Raw genomic sequence first — 20972 nt, forward strand, 5'->3', positions numbered from 1 at the left:
GCAGCCTTGTCCAGACCGGCATTCCCCAATACCCACATGATACATATAAATGTTCATACAATTCATATAAAATGATATCTGGGTGGGAGTCTAGCTAGGGCCTGAGTGGACATCACCATTTAATACAATTCATACTTGATGTTTGTGATATTGAACTCTTGGAGATCGACGCGGCAAAAAACCAGTCTGAAACATAATCACAGCTGTGTTTTCGCTGCATTTATTTCGATATATAGCGATTAAAAGTTCTCTAATTGTAATTGGTTTTCATCTTTATTCAGGTTCAAGCCTTCATTACAACCAGCTAGAACTTACGTCCATTAGATTTTTCTTCCTGCATTTGTAAAGAAATTCAAAGTCAAACGTTGATCAACCCTAATATAAACCTGGTTTATCCGATTGAATAAGGTTTTTATCAAAAATCAAAATGCTTTCTTGTGTGCCAAAGATGAAAAGCTTCCATTGATGAAACCTGAAACGCCATTAATTTTCAATTCAAGGTCACATTAAATCACTGCATTGAAAGCGAGGTCTGTGACTGTAATTGTACTTAATTGGGGATAGGTTTTTAAGCAGCACGAGATTGACTTGTTGATACTTAGGCCCCGTTTGGTTCAAAGAAATAGGGGTTTGGAATTTGATTGGTTGGGCAGAATTGGAATCACATTTCCATTCTTGGTGGAATGGTTTTCCATCATTTGAGTGAACGGTTATTCCCTCCGTCTCTTTTGAGCATGAAATTCTTTTGCAACTGACTTCATCATTTGAGTGAACGGTTATTCCCTCCCTCTCTTTTGAGAATGAAATTCTTTTGCAACTGGCTTCAATTTCCATTTCAATTCCTGTTTGAACCAAATAAATTATAGGAATAGACCATTTCTATTTTAATTCCGATAAAATTTAATTCTGATTTCGATTTCAACGAATTTTGATTTTAATTCTCATTTTGAACCAAATGGACCCTTAAATTGTTAGAGAGGCATCTAGTTTTTTTTTTTTTTTTAATTTGATAAAAGAGAGGCAACTAGTTGGTAATGCAAAGTATATATAAACCAATGAGAGATTTAAATGGAGCTTTAGTTAGGCCAGTAAAAGTTTAACTTTATGGGGACGCGCAGGTGGTCAAAGTCAATGATGCGTCTCCTCGTGTGGAGAAAAATTATTGACTATAATAAATTGAAAAAACCAAGTAGTAGGTTTTGGTTGGAATGGATTTAATATTATTTAATTACTTGAGCTTCAAATTCCAATCGAAGGAAAATAAGCATTAAATTTTAAACAACCTACAATTTAATCTATTAAACAAGGGGTCTTTTGCTAACAGCTCAAGTGACTGTAACTGAATGTCAATTGATTATTATATATACGATATAATTATATTCTTAATTAGTTAATAGGCAAAGCAATAGCCACTCAGTCCAGACACTTCAGCTATTATCAAATTAAACAAACAAAATTTTTATCAAGTATATTGGATTCTGTATTTTAGGACGAGTCAAATTTTAGGGTTTCCCTGTTTCAACCACTCCACAAAAAGGGTTTTGAGTGTAAAGAAAAAAAATTATCATCTCTCCCCTCCTTTATGTTATATTTGGTTTGAAGGAAAATATAAGAAAAAAAAGGAAAAAGTAGAGCAACTTTTACAAACCAAATATAGCCTTATTGTCTTTGTGTTTGGCTGGTACCATTGTAATTTTTATTTATAACATTTTGGTTTTATTAATAAAAAAGATCTTCATGACATTTTGAGTTGATCAATATATATTGATGAGGAACGATATGCATTGTCACATCATATATGAATTCCTTCAGTTAAAATGATTAGACAACAACTTCATGAAGCAAGTGTTAATTTAAAAACAAATTCCCATACAGAGAATTTTTTGGTCTGCCTATTTCTAGCCTAAGTAACAGATGTATGCCAAATTATTATGGCGGTGTTTGGCAAAGATGTTTTTTTCTAAGAAAATAGTGTCATGTAGGCACCATATCAGAAAAAGTGATGTTCAGAAAGCAGTCTCTTATTTGGTACCGTTTTTCTAAAAAAAAAGTATTGGTCGACTATACCTTAAAAATTAGGAAATGGTGGTCTGATGAAATGTCAAATTCAACATTTTCTCAGAAAACAACTCATTGCTGCTAGCGGTGCAATAACGTGGCATCAATGTAACCTCATCTTTTAATGTAAATTAATGCTGAAAGCTGTTATACAGCACTGATAGAAAATAAAACCAGTGCTGTTTTCCTGGAAAGCAGCCTATGTGGCAGATGCTTTTTAAAAAAATGATGCAACAGACCCTCATGCGTAAAACATCGTTTTCTCTCAGAAAATATCTCTAACACAACGGCATCGATGCCAAACACCTATACTATATTGATAGACCCAAAACGTTTCAGATAAAGATAACAATTAATCATACCAATTATAAAATACAAATTTGGAGAGTTGCTCCAACATTTACTACATCTTGGCCTCTTTGCTTACAAGTCAATTGATTCCAACTAGTTACTCATGCGGAACTAACTAGAGAATGTTCCAAAAAAAATCCAGGAATCTTCCACTTGACACAAAAAAGTTTTGAAGATGGAGGTGAGGGATAAGTACCACTCCAGATTTTCTATCCACAAACCGTTCCCACATCCATACCTACAAAGACAGACACTACCCTGTGTGTTGGACAAGGGAGATATTCTCAATGTGCGCCTGTAGTGTCTATGGGAACATTAATTTGTGGATAGGTGATCCAAGCCTCAATTGTATTTACAGGCATAACACTAAAAATAAATGAATATAATCAATAAAAGAAAATATCTAAAAAGCTTATTAGTTAAATTCCCAATGACCAATAACTACAGCCTGAGTAGTTTTGAAGTTTCCTTCACATTACACTTTACCCCACTTAGTTCTTTTATTTATATTTTTAATTAAAAGAACAAGTGATATTGCAATTACTATTTTATTCCACACATTCTAACGTATCATACACGTGAACCTTCAAAGCTCAAGCTATTTATTAGGTGGATCTATGTATATGTTAGTGTGGTCAATTGCCCCCACTGAAATCTGAAAATTTTTATAAAATAATGAAAATTTTAATTTTTTCACAAGTGCCCCCACTTAAATAAAATACGAGGTTTATTTATTTATGCCTTTTGGCAATGAGTATGGGGCCAAATAATGACACTACGTCCCAAGACCTACTTGAAATCTAAAATTTAAATAATGAGAAGCGAAGTAACTTTTATTCTAAAATTATCATTGACAATCATTACCCCTGAATTAAAGTGGTCATTCAAACCAAACCATCCATTCTCTTTTCAAGTTTGGGAATAGAGGCTTGAAAAGTGGTTGGACCGTAAAAGAGGAAATTGAGGAGACAAATCAGATATAATCCTTTCATTCTATTTCTATTCACTCTAACATTCTTGAAGGACAAAACTATGGTTTTCAAAACTAGACAAAATCAGACAGTTGGAGCGGAAAATCGGGAATCGGTCATCTGATCAGTTCCATTTTTCCTCAAAACCGCTTTTTCCCTAAAACTGTTGATTTTGGTTAGCGAATCGTTGAACCGACTGGTTAATCGTTCGAACCGTTTTGACCATTTTTCAAAATTTTTAATTTTTTTATTTTTTTGTCATAATAGGCCGAGAACTGGTAACCAGACCCCTGACCGATTCGGTTTTAAAAACCATGGACAAAACACACTTGAGGCGCTCTCTCTCTCTTGGTGTTTTACAAATTACAACTCCTAGTTTCTTTTTTATACAAAATCGTCCTAATTGTTGTTGTATTAGGAACGAATTTTCATTCTTTTCTTTTTAAATCCTTTAAATCCCTACATGCTTGAGAAAATCAGAAAAATCTAAGAGAAAAGACTATACATTTTTGAGATGTATTTATTTGTATTAAAATATTTAGAGTGAAAATATTTTAATCTCAATATATATATATATATATATATATATATATATATATATATATATATATATATATTTTTTTTTTTGTTTTAATTACTCAAAAGTTATAAATAAATTGATATTATGATAATGCCTACCCCCACTGATGAAAGGTCCTAGATCCGCCACTGGTCAAACCATTACTCCCAATATCATCTATTAAAGTCAAAGCAATCATACATGATCAAAGTCCTTCAAAGTAATGAAGCATAAAAAATAAACTAATGGAGACCTGAGAAATGGAAGAATAGTGGTAATAAAATGACATTTGTACACTATTGGGGCAAACATGTCATATAATTAAATTAATTAGACTTTGATCCAACCAATCCCTGAATTTGAAGCAGTCCCTCAGTTTCACAAGATTTAATCTTACCACTGAAAACACTACGTGAGCCTTGTTAAACATGAAACTTCAAGGCAGGAAGATCAGCTTTATTTGACTGCACTTGTAGGTCTCTCCAAATCTCCCTTAAACTGAGTTTCTACTCTCAAAATCTCCCAAGTCCCAAGCACTCAAATAGCCACGTATTGAATTATAGAAATCATATGCTTAAGCGCTCTCTCTCTCCCCTATATTAAAATAACCGTTTTGCCTCTAAGACGTAGTCCGTATTGCAATAAAACCGTGTAATATTAGAATATATAATTAAACGCTTTGTTATATTTGGCTTCCTCATAAAACATCTAGGATTCCCAGGCCAAAATTGAGGCATGAGGCTTAAGAAGGTTATGCCTGAAACCTTATATATAAATCCATGAGGCCATTGAGGTGAAGCAGTAGTTTGGCTTAGCCTCACTTTGCGCTCTATACATGTGTATTTGTACTCCTTCTAAATGAAGTCTATGGCTCAGTTTGAAAGGAGTATAAATACAAATATATACAATACAGAATAATACAAAGCACAATGTTTGCGCTCTACATATGTGTATTTGTACTTCTTCCAAATGAAATTTATGGCTCAGTTTGGAAGGAGTACAAATACAAATATACACATTATAAATTTATACAAAATAATACGGAATATAAAATTTTGCGCTTTACATATTTGTATCTATACTCCTTCCAAATGGAGCCTATATTTCAAAAAGGCCTCGTAATTAAGCAGGTTGGGTTGGGCCCATAACCATAAATATGTTTATTTTTGTTTCTCCAATGGCACACCGCTGCATGTACAAGATGCCTTTATTCCTCCTCTTGTCCTTGTCGGCCCTTGTGACATCAGCAGCTTAACCAATCTCAAGAAAAAGATGAAAAATCCAAGGAAAATACAAAAATATATTGGTCATCCAGTTGTTTGGCTTTAAGGGCTTGAGGTCATTCGATCTCTTTCAGTCGCCTAGTTGAAAAAGTTGCAATCAGACCCTTTTAACCTTCAAACGACAGCTTTCCCACGCAAGTATACACCACCAAACACTAGTACTAATGTTAAGACCAGTTAATAGTACCTATTCTTATTTTAACCAAAAAATTTCGTAGAAAGGTATCCTCATATATTGTTTGAATCAACAAAATGACCAATATATCTCGTTTACTGTAGGAAGACTTTTGATTTCTACGGCTGTCTTCTCTTGTTTCTTTTTTTTTTTTTTTTTTTTTTTTGTCAATTCAAATTTCCCGGCTTCTTATAATTTTCTTCTTTGCTTCATGGATGCTTCCTTTCATGCGCACACATACAGATGAACAGACACGAGAGAGAGATGCATGTGCGATCCATTATGCAGCCTCTAATTCGTTTAGGGTTTCTGTAGCTCTGTAATAGAAAAAACACTCTATGCGAGTATGAATCAGCTTATCAGCACCAGACAGCAGACGTACTGCGTGGTGGGCCATCATACCAACAATTGCTAATAGCAATACAAATCAACAAGATGAAATGGAACCAGGTTTTAGTACATTTTTGGTCATGAGATCACTTAATGATTCTTTACCTGAAAAAATAAATTCTTCACCTCCCTGATGAAGATATATTCAGCAAAAATAAGCTTCCCTTTTTGTTCCTTTTCTATTGCTAAAACAAGCGAATTCAAGTAATATGTTAAGGCTTTCTAGAATAAGTTGAGTCAAGCTACAATCATTAATTTCTGTTTGACAGAGTAGAATTGTCTTGGTTGTGTTTAATTAATACACCCAAAAAGAGAAACAAATTGTAAAATAAAACTTGAATAATTATAGTTTTTCTGCACAGGAAAAAAAAAAAGGAACCGATTGAAGGAAAGAAGGGAAAGCAAGTTTTTTTTTTTTTTTTCTTTTTCCTATTTTTTCCATGAATAAGGGAAACAAGGTTGTCTACATGGTTCAAAGAGTCGGTAGAGGCATATCAATACTTTGAATCACACGAAAATATGTTTTTCTTTTTAATTTTTTTGAAATTTAATTTTTAGATAATTTAATACTCATATTTTTCATTAGAAAATAATGGGGTCCCAAAACACCTGTAAACAGGCATATTGTATCGATTTTTTAAACCTTGATTGCTTATAGATAAATCTATCCGACCACCACTTTATAATTTATAGGATTACTATGCTAATATAGTAACATATGTATATATAATTATATATATAGTAAGAGAATGTAAGTAATGAATGGTTTAGTGACAACATTTTTTTTTCGAAATTATAAATACTAATTGATGACAAGGGAATTCGAAAAAAATTGTCCACCACCCACCCATCTTTTCAGTCTTACTGACGTGATTCTCACGTGACCAAGCACTAATGGCCATCTATAAATGTCCGACGGTCCCTCGATCGGCCATTGTAGTCAGTTGTACACACTCCATCCATCTCCTCAGTCCTCAGCATAAGTAAAGCAAAATGGGTGCAGGCGAGAAAAGGTGCCTCCGGGTGTCGAAAGTGGGCATTATTGGGGCTGGCATTAGCGGTATCGCAGCTGCTAAACAGCTATCCGGTTATGACCCGATTGTTTTGGAGGCAACGGACTCCATTGGGGGGGTGTGGAGGCATTGCTCATTCCATTCCACAAAACTCCAGACCCCTCGATGCGATTACGAGTTTTCAGATTACCCATGGCCCGAAAGAGACAATTCTAGTTTTCCTTCCCATATTGAGATATTGGATTACTTGCATTCCTATGCCACCCACTTCGATGTGTTGAAGTACGTCAGGTTCAATTCAAAGGTGGTCGAGATCCGGTTTACTGGTGACCACGGCACTGCCGTGCTTGGTCGGAAATCTGGAGAGTATGGCAGCCTGTTCAGCGGTCTGCCCGTTTGGGAGGTTGCCGTCCAGACCAACGTTAACCAAGCGGATGTCGTCGTTCAGGTCATCACACTCGCTGTTTTTTCCATATTAATTATTGATGATGATTTCATTTCATATCTACTAATTAACATTTCGACTACTGCATGTGTCAATTGTTGTCTTTTTGTTTTTCTTTTTCCACTAATGGTTTTAATTTGTGGAAGATATATTTAAGCTAGCTACCATACCAAAACAGTACGTACTCTTTTCCTCTTTTGATCATCATGGCAATATTTTGAGCTTTACTATGTCTAAAACAAGTTCATCACACACCCTATCTTTTTAAACACGTACTAAAGAAAGTTTTCTATTCTTTCACGTAGAGCTGAAATATCTCTCATAAAAGAAATTTTCTGTTGTTTGTCTATATTTGTTACTGTGCTGCTTAAGCATTTCTTTTTTCACATGATATCAATTCATTTCACTGGTGCGGTCCAACATCAGCACCATCATCGATCGACAGCAACTCTGATCATCTGATGACATGAATATATATAATTCCTTTTTGGATAACAAAAAAAAAAAAGTCCAGAATAATTAAGTTTCTCTTGCTGAACTTTCACCGATTGTGTGGTTGCAGTGGTACGCTTTCGAGTTTCTTGTGGTGTGTATTGGTAAATATGGTGACGTGCCAAGAATCCCAACTTTTGCACCCAACAAAGGCCCAGAAATATTCAAGGGTAAGGTCTTGCATTCGCTCGATTACTGCAAGCTGGACAAAGAAACCGCATATCAACTGCTCAAAGGAAAAAAGGTTGTAGTAATTGGGTACAAGAAGTCAGCGATTGATTTGGCTGTTGAATGTGCAGAGGCAAATCAAGGTATATATAGACTCATTTTACTTCCCTGCTGAGCTGAGTAGGCTTAAGCTATTAATTTGGGTTCTATAACAATGTTTTAAAAATCGATCCGAAGGAACCGCTTTGACCACTGGTCTTTTGGTCAGTGGTTTGACCATCCAATTCCATTTCAGTTGTCTGAGTCGAATGGATCAAATCAACGGTTTTTGGCCAACGAAAAGGTTAAGGGTGAATTAGAATCTGTTGCCTAGAGTAGTACTGCTATATAACATAAAGTCCTTATTTGTTAAAGTTGGGTTTCTGGTTAACTAGAGTAGTACTCAGTACTCACCCCCCATTAGAAAAATAGAATGTCTTTTATATTGGTAATTTCTCTTTAATTAATTAATTTATCAAAGCAACTGCATGGTTTTGCTAACACGATTATGGTTGATTGGTTGATGTTACGTGCAAGAATTCCATGAGTCAAAGTCCAAGTCAACATCCCACGTTTACAACAATCTTGTGAAATTTGACCGTTAGGGAGCTAAGTTTTTTCAGTCCTCTAATTTTTCTTTTTAAAGCCTTTTCAAATAGTTCCACGTTTTTTTTACGCCAGCCCATGCACGACAACATGCCAACACAGATTAAGCCCCCGTTTTGGAGCAAACTGAATTTTCTACACATTCTCTACCTGCCGTGAATTGCAGATACATAGAAAATTTGGATACGTTTGGAAGTATTTATTTTTAAATGTTTATCGAAAAAAACGCTTATTTCAAGTCAAGACCATCAATAAATACTTATATATATGCTTTTGAAAAATTAAACAAGGCTAAATAATCACTTTTTTTTTCTATGATTTTAAAAACTGACCCAAAATTGGAACTGTTCTGGTCACTGATTTTTGGGTTGACGGTTCAACTGTCTAATTCAAATGTACGGCCCATTCCAACTTAAAAAATAAAAATTAATTAAAATATAAAAAACGATCAAAAACCATTAAACAAATTGAACGGGTTTAGCTGTCAGATTGATAGATAGCTGACCTATTCAACAGGTTTTGGCCAATGACCGATTTAGGGTAAAATGAAACTAGTTATTTGGGTTGTTCCTGGGCCGAACAGTCCGACCATCCGGGTAAATGATGATTCCAAAACTCTTTTTTTTTTTCCAGGAACTAAAGCCCATTTTGAATAAGGTCGAAATTTTGGTTTTTATTTTTGCGGAATGTCTTTTAAAAACGAACCTATAGCTTTTCCACCCACCATATAATTTTCAAAATACCTATACTGCCTTATTAAAAATAAGTGATTTTTCACAAAACACCCATAAGCACTTATGCGTAGGTAGTAATTCGTAACACGCCCTCCCCTCTCCAATTACTTGGATCATCATCATCATCATCAAATTTTCATTGAACGATTCTAAGAGGTTGTGTTTGTATGAAGCTAATTTGCACTAAAAAAAGTTTGGTATTGTGGGAAATTGACGCATGTATTGGGGTTGGATTTAAATAAAGGAGCAGATGGGCAACCATGTACGATGGTGATAAGGACCTTACATTGGACAGTTCCTTGTTATAGCATTTGGGGCTGGCCCTTTTTCTTGTTCTATTCAACCAGATGTTCCCAATTTCTGCACCAACGTCCTAACCAAGGCTTGCTCAGAGCAGTCCTTTGCCGCCTTTTGTCTCCTTTGGTAAGCACTAAGCAATAGCTCTCTTTAATTTGCTTTTAATTGTAAATTTGTAGGTTCGTTTAATTGTTGTGGGAAATCGTTTTTCAATTAATGTCTTGGCTAATTAATTAGTGTACGTACTAACAAACAAGAGATATATGTTTGTGGTATACAGAGGAGAGCAGTCTCCAAGTTTATTGAGTCGTATCTGGTATGGAAGCTTCCCTTGATAAAATATGGATTGAAACCAAACCACCCATTCGAGGAGGACTATGCCTCTTGTCAGATGCCCATCTTGCCAGAAAATTTCTTTTCAGAGGCTGATGAGGGAAGGATCATTTTCAAAAAGGCGTCAACATGGGAATTTTGGAGTGGGGGAGTCCAGTTAGATGATAACACCAAGTTGCAGGCTGACATTGTACTTCTTGCAACTGGTTTTGATGGACACAGCAAATTGAAGGCATTACTCCCTCAGCCTTTCCGTAGTTTGATTGAAGATTCTTCTGGTATCATGCCCTTATACAGGTATATATATATAAGCCCATGCAATCAGTGATTCAGTGCCCTTAAAAACTTAAAAACTCATTGCTTTGACCCACTGCTTGCAATCCGTTGTTCACCCGGCCGGTTGGATCAATAAGACAGTCACTTAGTCATAACCCATTTAGCCAGGGTGGTTGACCATTGACCCATTTGAACCATCAATGGCCCAATTGGAATGATTTTGATTTTGATTTTTAGTTTTTGGATAATTAACTTCATGTTCAGTTGGCCTCAAATCTCAACTTTTTATTTATAAAAAAAAAAAAAATCAAAAACAGACCAACCTGAACAATTGAACCAATGACCTAAAAAGAAAATGGTTTAGTTTCTGGGTCAGTTTTTAAAACATTGCTTTGACCATTCACCCCATCAGAACCGCTCAGGACCATGATCCGGATAGCTCACTGGGTCAGCAGATCAACTGTTCTGTCCTGCCTAATCAGAATCTCATTCCCGCTGGAATGGCATTTTCCCATTCCCTGTCCTTCCTTTGGGAATGAAATCTCATTCTTACTGATTCCAATTTTCATTCTCATTCCCATTCCTGTCTGAATCAAACAGACTATAAGAATAGGCCATTCTGATTCCGACTGCGAATTAGAAGCACCCTAAACATTTTTAAAATTTTGAGATTATTGTATCAAATGATCAATAACCCTTGCAAAAGCTCTGCAATTGAAGAATGAAGAATATATAGGTCTAAGGGAACTGAGTTGTATCGTGGATTAATTTGTTGTTCAGGGGTACAATCCATCCTTTAATTCCTCACATGGCATTTGTCGGGTACCTTGAGAGCGTTTCGAATTTGCACTCGGCCGAGTTACGGTGCAAATGGATGGCTCGACTTGTTGATGAGAAATTCAAGCTTCCAACTGTGGAAAAGATGCTGGAGCAAACCACGAAGGAGATAGAAGTTATGAAGAGAACAACAAGGTTCTACAAGAGGCACTGCATTTCCACATTTAGTATCAACCACAGTGACGAGATATGTGAAGAAATGGGATGGAGTTCATGGAGAAAGAAGAACTGGTTCTTGGAAGCCTTCAGTCCCTACAATAGCCGGGATTACGAGAAGGAAAATTGACGAAATTAATTCTGAAATTCCGTCAAAGAAATCCTGTTTAATTTGCTTATATTATGCTTATTATAGAAAATTAAGCAGTGTATTAAGCTAATGAGTAAGAAAATAAGGCCCTTAATTACTATTTTCTCTAGTAAAATAAAAAGGGATACTACTATTAGCAGTAATATCTCTCTAGTAAGGGATTAATTACTTGTAATATCTACAAAGATGTGATAATTAAGAAGTGTTAGTTTTGTCTTACAGCATCCACTGTGGACAACTTTTGTATTAGAAGAATAAAAAAATATGGCTAGTGGGACAACGTGTGTCCAATATTTTAAACCTAGCACAGAAGCTGAACCGCTTTACTCTCTGGGTGTGGAGTTCAAACTTTCATTAATTATTTAATTGTCCGGGTTAATAGGTCGATCCGTGGGATCATAAAATTAATATATATAATAACAACCCATTAAGTAGAGATCAATGGTCCAACAGTTTAGGTCTATGCGTCGCAGACGAAATCAACATTTCTTCATCTGACAAGTTAAAGGTTGAGCCGGATCAAAAGTATGGCCGGATAACCAGTCCGATCAGCCGAGATCAACAGTGGAATGTGTGTAATCCAGTCCAGGAGACTCGATCGCCTCATATCTCCTTCCTTGTTAAGCCATTTAATTAAAAAAAAAAAAAAAACTAGAAAAAATGGAATGTGTGGCTGCAATGCAATTTCACGTCTTCCACGTGTCAAGAGTACATCACTTTCCAAATAGCACATTGCCAGCACTTTATTGACGAATTAGAGGGAGTATAGATGGAAGAAAAACAAAGTGGAAGAATGAGAATGCAGGTTGCATGAAATATTAATGGAGGTTAACTCCAATTGCGTTTACTTATTCGGGTCAAATTGCAGAGACTTTTAATGGTGGACGTTTTCAACTTTGAGGTGTTGGAATTTTAACTTCCAATTCTACGGCCCATCAGAAGCCACAGAAGTTATGAGTTGCATCATGATAATTCTGAGTAGCAATTAAGTCAATGGAGCTAGAATTCTTACTCTTGACCTATCACCTCACCCGCATATTAATCCCGTATGTTGTGTAGGTGTGGGTTGACATATCCATTTCCTCTTCTTCTTCTTCGCGTAAACTCTGTAGTAGTAGTAGAAGGGAAACGTGGAGCATTCTCTGCATTTCATTGGAGTTCGTTCCACCCAATCCATGCATCCTTTCAAATATTTCAGACGAAAGAATTGAATTCGTTACTCGTTAGTTCTACTTCTAGCTAGCTAGCACCGTCTTTTCGATCATCTTATGTGGACTCGATCTCGCTGGGTCACCTCAAGAGTAATTTTCTGGTGCTGGGTCAGAGATCATTCATTTAATTTGCAGGTCGGCACCCAGCAGGTGAATTAATAAGAGCCGATTCTACCATAAATTATCAGAGATTACAGACACTTGAGATGGAGCGATTGCTGGAAACTTTTTTAACTTTTACCATTCATTAACACAATCATACTTTTTCTTCTCAATCTTCCTATATATTCCATCTTCTCCATCTAAATTTTATATTTACGCCATTTCTTCTATACATGCTTCTGTGTTGGTTACCCTATCTAAATCTCATTTGAGATCATAAGAATTTCACATTCGTCATTCGTCTTCCTGACCTTTCGAGTTTCTTGGGTTTCGCTTAAACGGAGATGGCATTTAGAGGGCCATACATTCACCCTAAGGTCCATGTTAGCCCTCTTTAGCTGCCTAAACCATCAACGATTTAAATAAAAAAAATAAAAAATAAAAAGCTTGAAGAATGGCTCATGTTGTTACGCCGATATTGCATACATGGGTCGGGCTGGGCCAAGGTTACCTATAGCTCATAACGTAGCCTGGCTCAATATTGAGCCTAAAATTAAGATTATCCCCCCTCCCCCCTCCAGTTTTGTTCATCCGAGCCCGAGCCCAAGCCCAAGCCCATCCCAATGTGCCAGTTGAAATGGAACCTTTTTAATAAAAGAAGCGCAATTTCAGGAAAAAGAAAATTAATTAACCACTTCATAAACATTCCTTAACAACCAGAAGCCAACCATTCTAGATGATGATACCATGGAGTGAGGGATCAATCAAGATCAGTCAATTCTATAAAAAGAAAGAAAAAAAAGGTGAAATGGAATGGTATGCATGTGCCAGTTTGGGGTTAGGGATGTAACTTGGGTTGGGTTGAATTGAGCATTTGTAAAATTTTGAATGAATCCCAGCAGGAACAACAGCCCAATGTAGTTGAAATTCTGCAAATCAAGGAACCTCATTTACACCCCTACTCTGTTCAATGACTTGACTGAAGAGTGAACACTGCAATTGTCTAAACCTGATAGACCTCAATATACATCTTATTCTCGAATTTCTGAATGTGATTGTATAGCACAAAATTAAAAAGACAGCATGAGAAAAACACGGAAATAAAACTAAAATAGAACGCTTGATCAGAAAACTAAAATAGAAAATCAAATCTGAGTTAGGCTAGCCAGTCGCCATCCATTCCATTAATTTCTCCAAGATCCAGGCTGCAATCCAAAATAAAACTCAATATTAGAAAAATCATGTGTCCAAGACCTATGTTTATTTATGTATCAAGTAAGCAGGAATATAATTCGTTGGGATGATGCTTCGATATTTGTTTAGTTCAAAATTTCTTTTGGGCCCCGCTTTAACCTGCATGCAAATGCCCAAGGACATGGCAGAATATCCAAGCACCAATTACCAAATTTCATGTAATAAACCATATATCCAAATATTCACTACATCCTACTGTATAAGTAAAAGCCCATAATCTGTGTTTTGGTAAACATCTCATAATTAATCTTATTCAAGTAGGACAGTTCCATATATACTTATCAGTTCAGACGTAAAATGGGTGGAAAACTATGTTCACTTTGACATAAATATCAAAATAAATCAGATGGGATGGAAAACAAAAGTTTTAATTAGTTACAAGAAATGATAGAAATAATAGCTGGAATATTTCAATTACTGGCATTTAGTTGCAGTGCAAATCTGAACTAGATGCAAATTTTGTACCTGGTGTAGTTTTGCATTTATTTATTTGCAATTATGATTTGTATTCCTATCTGATACAAAACTTGTACTTTTTCTGTCTCATTTGCACTTGGTAGTACCATAAATTTTGTTCAAAAAACTGATGCTAAATTTGCACCACTTTCCTCCTACCTCAATTTTCTTGTATAAAATTAAATGGGGACTACTTCATCTTGCTTTCTACCTCACTCCTAAATAAGTAATAACAAAAATCGTGCAAACACCTTGAGAACATGCAAATATCTCCCCTTGAATTTAACATGCAAGTACACGGGATATTTTCGATATGCGACTGGATGTCAAAAGTGTGCAAAATTTTTGTTTTCAATCCTGGCTCAACACATAACCCTCCTCCTACCTGCCTACATTCTCTTGCATATAAGGTGGGACCAGACCATAACCAGAATTTACACTCAGCCTATTTGCATTCCAATGCATTTACCCCAGTGCAAATTTTAGGAATATGAAAAAAAAAATATAGTTTTACGTTCATTTTACAGAAAAAAAAAAGTGCAGGCCAACAATTTCTTCAAATTCGGGAACATCTTACCTTGGCAAACCAGGTTCTTGCAAGTAGTCCTCTGAATAGTGATCTTCCATATGGTGTTGCAAGAGGCAGCTTTCATTTGCATTCAACCAAGATGGGAATTCCACGGCCTCATCAAATGGGTGAAACCTATATTCTTCTCTATCCTCCTTTGTGTTTGGATCAACCTCCATCGATTTCAAGAACTTAAACCACCATGCCGATGTTACTAAACTCAATCTGTCATTCAACTCCATCTGATGCAGCTCTCCGATGGATCTGATTTCTGCCATTTCGTCATCATCCATTGCTGGATGCTGGTCTTTTGTCTTGACACCAGAATTATCTAAATCGGCCACCACCTCCGGTGATGTTGCAGCCAAAGGTATTTCTTCGTTGATCAGGAGAGAAGGAGAAGAAGAAGAAGAAGAAGAAGAAGAAGAAGAAGAAGAAGAAGAGGGGAATGATGGATCATGGAAAAAGATGGCATCCAGGTTTTTGAAATCATGGAAGTTGAGGTTTAGGCCAAGGGGTTGGTTTGGGAGCTGGGTGAGACTGAGATCTTGAGTAATTGAAAATGGTATAGCGGGGGGAGAAGCCAATAAGAAATGATTAGGACATGATAAAGATGGGTAGGACTGGTGGTGTAGATATTTATCTGTGAAGTTTGTGATGTTTGATGGATAGATTATGGGGTTTCCACAAGCAAATTTCATCTTCTCTTCTAGAGATGGTTGAGGAGACTGTAGTGGCTGTGATGGCGGTGGTGGTGGTGGTTGTTGTTGCAGTAGGGACTGTTGCTGCTGCTGTTTTTCGTTGGCCTGTTTCATTGCTGCTCTATGTAACTTTAGTGCGGTGACAATCTCCCTCCTGGCTTCAGCCATGTTTAGAAGCTTTTCCTTGTAAGGCTTATTGGTATTTAGTCTTCTCCTAACCTGTTTCTTGGGCTGTTGGGGCGGATAGGCTGCTTGTGATTCGACAGGACCCTCACTGAATTTAGCGAGATTTGAAGGTACACAATCTGAAGGTTTTGGGTTCATGGGGTCTTTTGCTCTCGAAGAGGTTAGTTGTTTGACAAGGCTACGGATGTAAGCACCAGAGAGATGAGGCCCTTCTTTTATCTTATGAATCCTCTCTTTCTCCAATCCTCCTTTATTTGATCGATTCCTCATCTCTCCAGCGATCTTTTCTTCTCTTTCTCTCCTTTGGTTCATATGTGAAAATGAAATGGAACGTGGAGAGAAGGTGGACTAAAAGAATCATGGGTTTGCTCTTTTCTTTTCAGGAAGCCAAGTACAACACGGCAGAGCTGTGCTGTGACTGTGAGGGGTCTTTCAATGTCACAGTCGCTATAAATGGCTGGAGACATTCCAATATCAATATGTGATTTGTTTGTAACTGTTATAAAAAATTTCCCTGTTTTGGCAAAGAATATAATAGGTTGTTAGGGTTTGGGTTTCTGGGCATAACTGGGTAGTGGAAATAATGAGTTTAGCAGTTTTTTTTTTTTTTTTTTTCTGGTTATCTGCGTGCTGTGCATGCTGAACTTATTTACCAAAATCAAGAATTCCTGCCCCCTTACCAGTCAATTATCCACTAACAATTATGAGCTGAAACGCTTTCCCCCACACCCATTATGCAGTTCTCTAATCCAAGAAGCCCAGAAGGACTAATAATAATCAATCCCATTCCCATATAAAGAAAAGAAAGAGAAAACTCAGGTTAAGTTGATATATAACATAATAATGCATGACATGAGCAGTAGAGAGAGGAGCAATTGGTGAAGTCGCTGGGAAGTATAACCGACGGTTAATGCATTGCGTGTCATTCCACATTAACATGTACGTACGCATAAGCAAAAGATGTCATGACAACCTTGTGAGTTGTGATGATGATTGATGGCCTCTTCCTCTTCCTCTTCCTCTTTTGCTCTACAGTTTCAGTCTCTGCCATCATCGATGGGCTTCTATTCGGGACCAGATTCCCTCAATCACGTCAGCCAAAAGCTAGGCTGACACCAGAATTTCTCATTATTTATTGGGGTTTTTTTATTCACTTTATTAATATATATATATATATATATATATATATATATATATATATATATATGTTTTCTCCACTCTCTTCTTCATTAGCTTGTATTATTTTCTCACCATAAGGCAGAAGAAATGCTCCACACCTCTTCTATTATTAATTTGTTATTATACAATTACCCAATACAAGATTGATGTAAATTTATTAGTGTCAGTTTACATGAAATACCAAAATAAGGCCGTATGTAATAAGTAATGTTGGATTATTGGATTAACGAAAAAGCAACAGTACTGTTATTATTTAATTTTTATCCATTTGATCTAAATGAATATTGTTAATGTTGTCATGATATTCAACGAGGTTCTTATTATATCATTATAAAGGGAAAAGGTAATCAGGAGAAGAAGAAAATAAATAAATAGAGAAATAAGAGGTAGCCTGCAGGGAGGGACAAATTACAAATACATTGAGACAAGAAGAAAGAGTAAGGGTATCAAATGGGCATCTTGAATCCAATGATTCAAAGTGAAATGGCTGATTCACTGCAACATCAAGAGAAGGGATTCGTGTCATACCATACCAGTGCGCTCTTTAGTTGGGATTTTGGACGATTTCGAAAGAACAAATTAAGAGGAAAGCCGTTCCCCTCTTGCTCTGACTTGTCAGAAGATAACAATCCCAAAGATTAAATTGAATAACATATATACAAGGAGAAATGTAAGAAAATTAAGAATAAAATGAAATTGTTGCTTTTTGATTTTTATTTTCAAGGTAAAAAAAAAACAAGCTAGCACCCCCTAAGTGGACTGTATGTTGAGTACCCAGAAAACCGATCGAGTTGATCAAGGAATAATAGAGAAATCAGTTTAGAGATCCCTAGAAAGAAAAAGAAATTAAAAGTTAAATATAACTCATAACGAAAACTTTTATTATTTATCAATTGAAAGAATAACACCGTAATTTCTTAAACTATTATGTTGAAATCTGCATTTTCTAATTTCAAGCAAGTTACTTTTCAGGTTAAGTACTAGAACAGGGGAAGTTAAATACAGTGAAGGAAGGTATTATTATTATTATTATATATATTATATTTGTCAAGGATGAGAAGAAAATAACAACAAACCTGATCGATTATGACATCAAGCTAGCAAAAAATGCATAACTAGCTTGTAGCTTCTGTCTGAAAAAACCTGCTTCCGCCAATCGCTCCACAAATAGGTGTGTATTGTGGGATAAATTAAAAAACCAGAAGCAGGCTTCAACGTATAACATTCACCCACAACTCCCTCGACTCGATCGCTATTCTGAGCAACTGCCTTCCCCCGCCCTTCTTCACCTGTTCACCATTCTTTAATGAATATTTAATTGTTTCTTTTTTGTTTTCGCTTCTCTTTCCAGACCAGAGAGAGAATTCAGAAACGACAGATGAAGAAGCGTCATAACTTTGGCAGGATGCTATTACCATGCACAAGCCAGATGAATCAACACTAATAAACTTATTTCTCTTCTCCTATTTTTATTTTTATTTTTATTTTAGTTCCATATCTGCTCCTAAAATCCATGGATTGGAAGCGATGTGAATACGTCAAGTAATCGACCATGACTCAAATAAATATTATTTTCCTTTTCCATGAGCATTATTAATTTACTTTTATTACTTTTTAAAAGAAATTGTGGGACCGGTGCAGTGACTGAGACTCTGAGAGGGGGTTGATGTGATATTTCACAATCAAACGGTTATTGGGGTAGGTAGACGAGAGGTAATAGCAGTACCACGTAATCGCAGACCCTGATCTCCAATCAGACAAAGGACGCCACGTTGGGGGCCACCAAAGGAACAAAGGAAAAGGAAGGCTGCACGTCTCTCTCTTATGTGGGTGGGTGGACCACACGGCCCACACCCAAACAAACAGTGATCAGTGAAACATCTCTCATTAATTGAGCTGATGGGGCCTTGAGAAAAGCAGACCACAAAACCACTTCCCCCACTTAAAAGTTGCACCAAGGGTGTAGGTGGACGGTGGACCATTTTAATTTGGATTTTGCAGGGTAGAGGTCCAGCACCTCCAGGTGCTCACTACTCTTAATATGGACCTCACACTCAATCCCCATTTAGCTTTTGTCATCGTTTCAACTTTGCAATGGAGTAACACCGTTACACGACTCCAAATATCGGAACAAATTATTGATTCTATGAATCTATATTTCTTTTCTTGTCTTAATTTATCATAAATATGTATATAAATACTATTTTTTCGAATAAAAATCTCGACCTAAAATTAAGACCACTTAATTCGAGTTTCAACAATTTTTTATAAAAAAACAATAGCGGGGACTCATGCCATGAACGGGCTTTTGTTAAGCGAAAGCTAAATCATAGATAAATTGTTTTGTATTTTAATTTTTTAAATAATTAATAATTATATATATTTTATATACTACTTTTAATAATTTTTTTATAATACAATAATAATAATAATTAATTTCAGTTAGGGTGGTTCATCAAATTGATGAAACCGATCAATCCGGTCAACTCAACCTGGTTCAATAATTTTCCAACCCAACCAGGTTGGATCAGTTTCGCTTTGGCCATTTGTAAACTAACCAAAATCGAACAACCTCGCCATATATATAATATATACTTTAAAAAGTTCAATAATAATAGTTTAATTTCCCTTAATTATTGAAAATTTTCTATTAAATAAAAAACAAAAATAAATTTATACATAATTATTGAAAATATATTTATCACAAAAAACAATAAATAATTACTAAAATACAATAAATAGCAATTTTAGTATATATAATTATATAATAAATATATATTAAGTCTTTAAAATTATTATTAATAAAGATTAATTTTATTGAAAGTTGTTTTCATGAATTATTAATTGATATAAGTGAAATTAGTTATTTACAATATTATTTAGTTATTTAAGTAATATCATTATTTAAATTTAAAAATAGTAATTATTTATTGAATTAAATAGTACATAAAATTAAAATTTATACTATTATTACATAATTTCATTATTAATTTATTAATTTCAATATTATGTTATAATTATTTTTCTACTTTTAAGAAATTCTTAAATTTATTACATAATTTCATTATTTTAACTATTTAAAATCTTGTTATGTTATAATTATTGTTGCAAGTATTTTAAATACTTTGCATGCTTATGGAATTGACAATAAATTATTTTCTATTAGTTTTTATAATGCTAGTAATAATGATTCAACAATAAATATTTTAAAATCTCAATTAAAATCATGTTTAAATGGTAAATTATTTCATATCAGATGTGCATGTCACATCTTAAATTTATGTACGAAGGATGCTTTAAATATTATTTATACTCATATTTCTAAAATTAGAATGTATTATATATATATTAAAAGTTTTGGAGAAAGAAAACAAGAATTTAAATATTTATGTCAAAATTATGATTTAAAATATACATTTTATATTAGATGTTAAACATAAATGGAATTCTACCTACGCTATGTTAGAAAGTTGTATTTCTCACAAAATGCAAAAATGCCTACTGATATTATATTTGAGGAAGACCGGGAAATGGCAATTTGTATAAGAGTTTTTTTAAAATATTGTTATGATGCAACTAATGAATGATTGGATATTTATCATCCAACTAGTTGTAATTTAGCTTATCAATTAATGATGATTAGTGGTTGTTTTGCAAAATATAGAAAGAATCCACAATTTAAAAGTATTGTTGAAATAATGGAAATAAATTTAAAAAAATATTGGAAGAACATTTCTCCTCTTTATTGTTTAGCTACAATATTAGATTCTATGATTAGAAAGATGGTTTAGATATTTTACTTAAAACATATTGTGAAAATATGAATATTGAAATTAGAAATAAAAAAAATTAATAGTTTATTATTTGAAATGTCTAGTTTATATGAATCTAAAGTAACAATGAATAATAAAAATTCTACAACTTATACAATTTGTATCTTCCACTTCTTAACTTGAGTCCAATAGTGGAAGAGAAAAACTT

The 20972-nt window shown here is 34.9% G+C and overlaps 2 protein-coding genes and 1 pseudogene across 5 annotated transcripts; 2 read left to right on the top strand and 1 right to left on the bottom strand.

Annotated features, from left to right (window-relative positions):
- The first annotated feature begins 6767 nt into the window (after positions 1–6767).
- On the top strand, positions 6768–8324 carry LOC148790546 (putative flavin-containing monooxygenase 1). The gene is made up of 2 exons (XM_088890840.1): positions 6768–7248; positions 7808–8324. The coding sequence occupies exons 1-2, from the start codon at positions 6781–6783 to the stop codon at positions 8078–8080; spliced, it is 741 nt and encodes a 246-aa protein (XP_088746966.1). The 5' UTR covers positions 6768–6780; the 3' UTR covers positions 8081–8324.
- Positions 8325–9972: 1648 nt separating this feature from the next.
- On the top strand, positions 9973–11313 carry LOC104609394 (putative flavin-containing monooxygenase 1 pseudogene; annotated as a pseudogene).
- A 2216-nt stretch (positions 11314–13529) lies between these two features.
- LOC104609307 (protein AAL-toxin resistant 7-like) lies at positions 13530–18469 on the bottom strand. Of its 4 annotated transcripts, none has more exons than XM_088890243.1 (3): positions 18068–18469; positions 14935–16326; positions 13530–13852 (listed from the first exon to the last, which is right to left on the bottom strand). In XM_088890243.1, the coding sequence occupies exons 2-3, from the start codon at positions 16122–16124 to the stop codon at positions 13804–13806; spliced, it is 1239 nt and encodes a 412-aa protein (XP_088746369.1). In that variant the 5' UTR covers positions 16125–16326; positions 18068–18469; the 3' UTR covers positions 13530–13803. The 4 variants fall into 4 exon arrangements, with proteins under 4 accessions (XP_088746369.1, XP_088746368.1, XP_088746367.1 ...); XM_088890242.1 differs by having other exon boundaries at positions 14935–17598; XM_088890241.1 differs by having other exon boundaries at positions 14935–17820.
- Between the last annotated feature and the right edge of the window lie 2503 nt (positions 18470–20972).

This window comes from Nelumbo nucifera, chromosome 6 (assembly GCF_055504915.1).
Source record: "Nelumbo nucifera cultivar China Antique chromosome 6, China Antique-T2T, whole genome shotgun sequence".
Lineage (NCBI taxonomy): Eukaryota > Viridiplantae > Streptophyta > Magnoliopsida > Proteales > Nelumbonaceae > Nelumbo > Nelumbo nucifera.

What these genes read in the sequence shown, in the direction of transcription:
- LOC148790546 (XM_088890840.1), top strand. Translation starts at nt 6,781, where the DNA reads ATGGGTGCAGGCGAGAAAAGGTGCCTCCGGGTGTCGAAAGTGGGCATT. An exon ending in AAGCGGATGTCGTCGTTCAG is followed by an intron (nt 7,249 to 7,807) that starts GTCATCACACTC and finishes GTGTGGTTGCAG; the next exon opens with TGGTACGCTTTCGAGTTTCT.
- LOC104609307 (XM_088890243.1), bottom strand. Translation starts at nt 16,124, where the DNA reads ATGAACCAAAGGAGAGAAAGAGAAGAAAAGATCGCTGGAGAGATGAGG. An exon ending in CAAGAACCTGGTTTGCCAAG is followed by an intron (nt 13,853 to 14,934) that starts GTAAGATGTTCC and finishes TTTGGATTGCAG; the next exon opens with CCTGGATCTTGGAGAAATTA.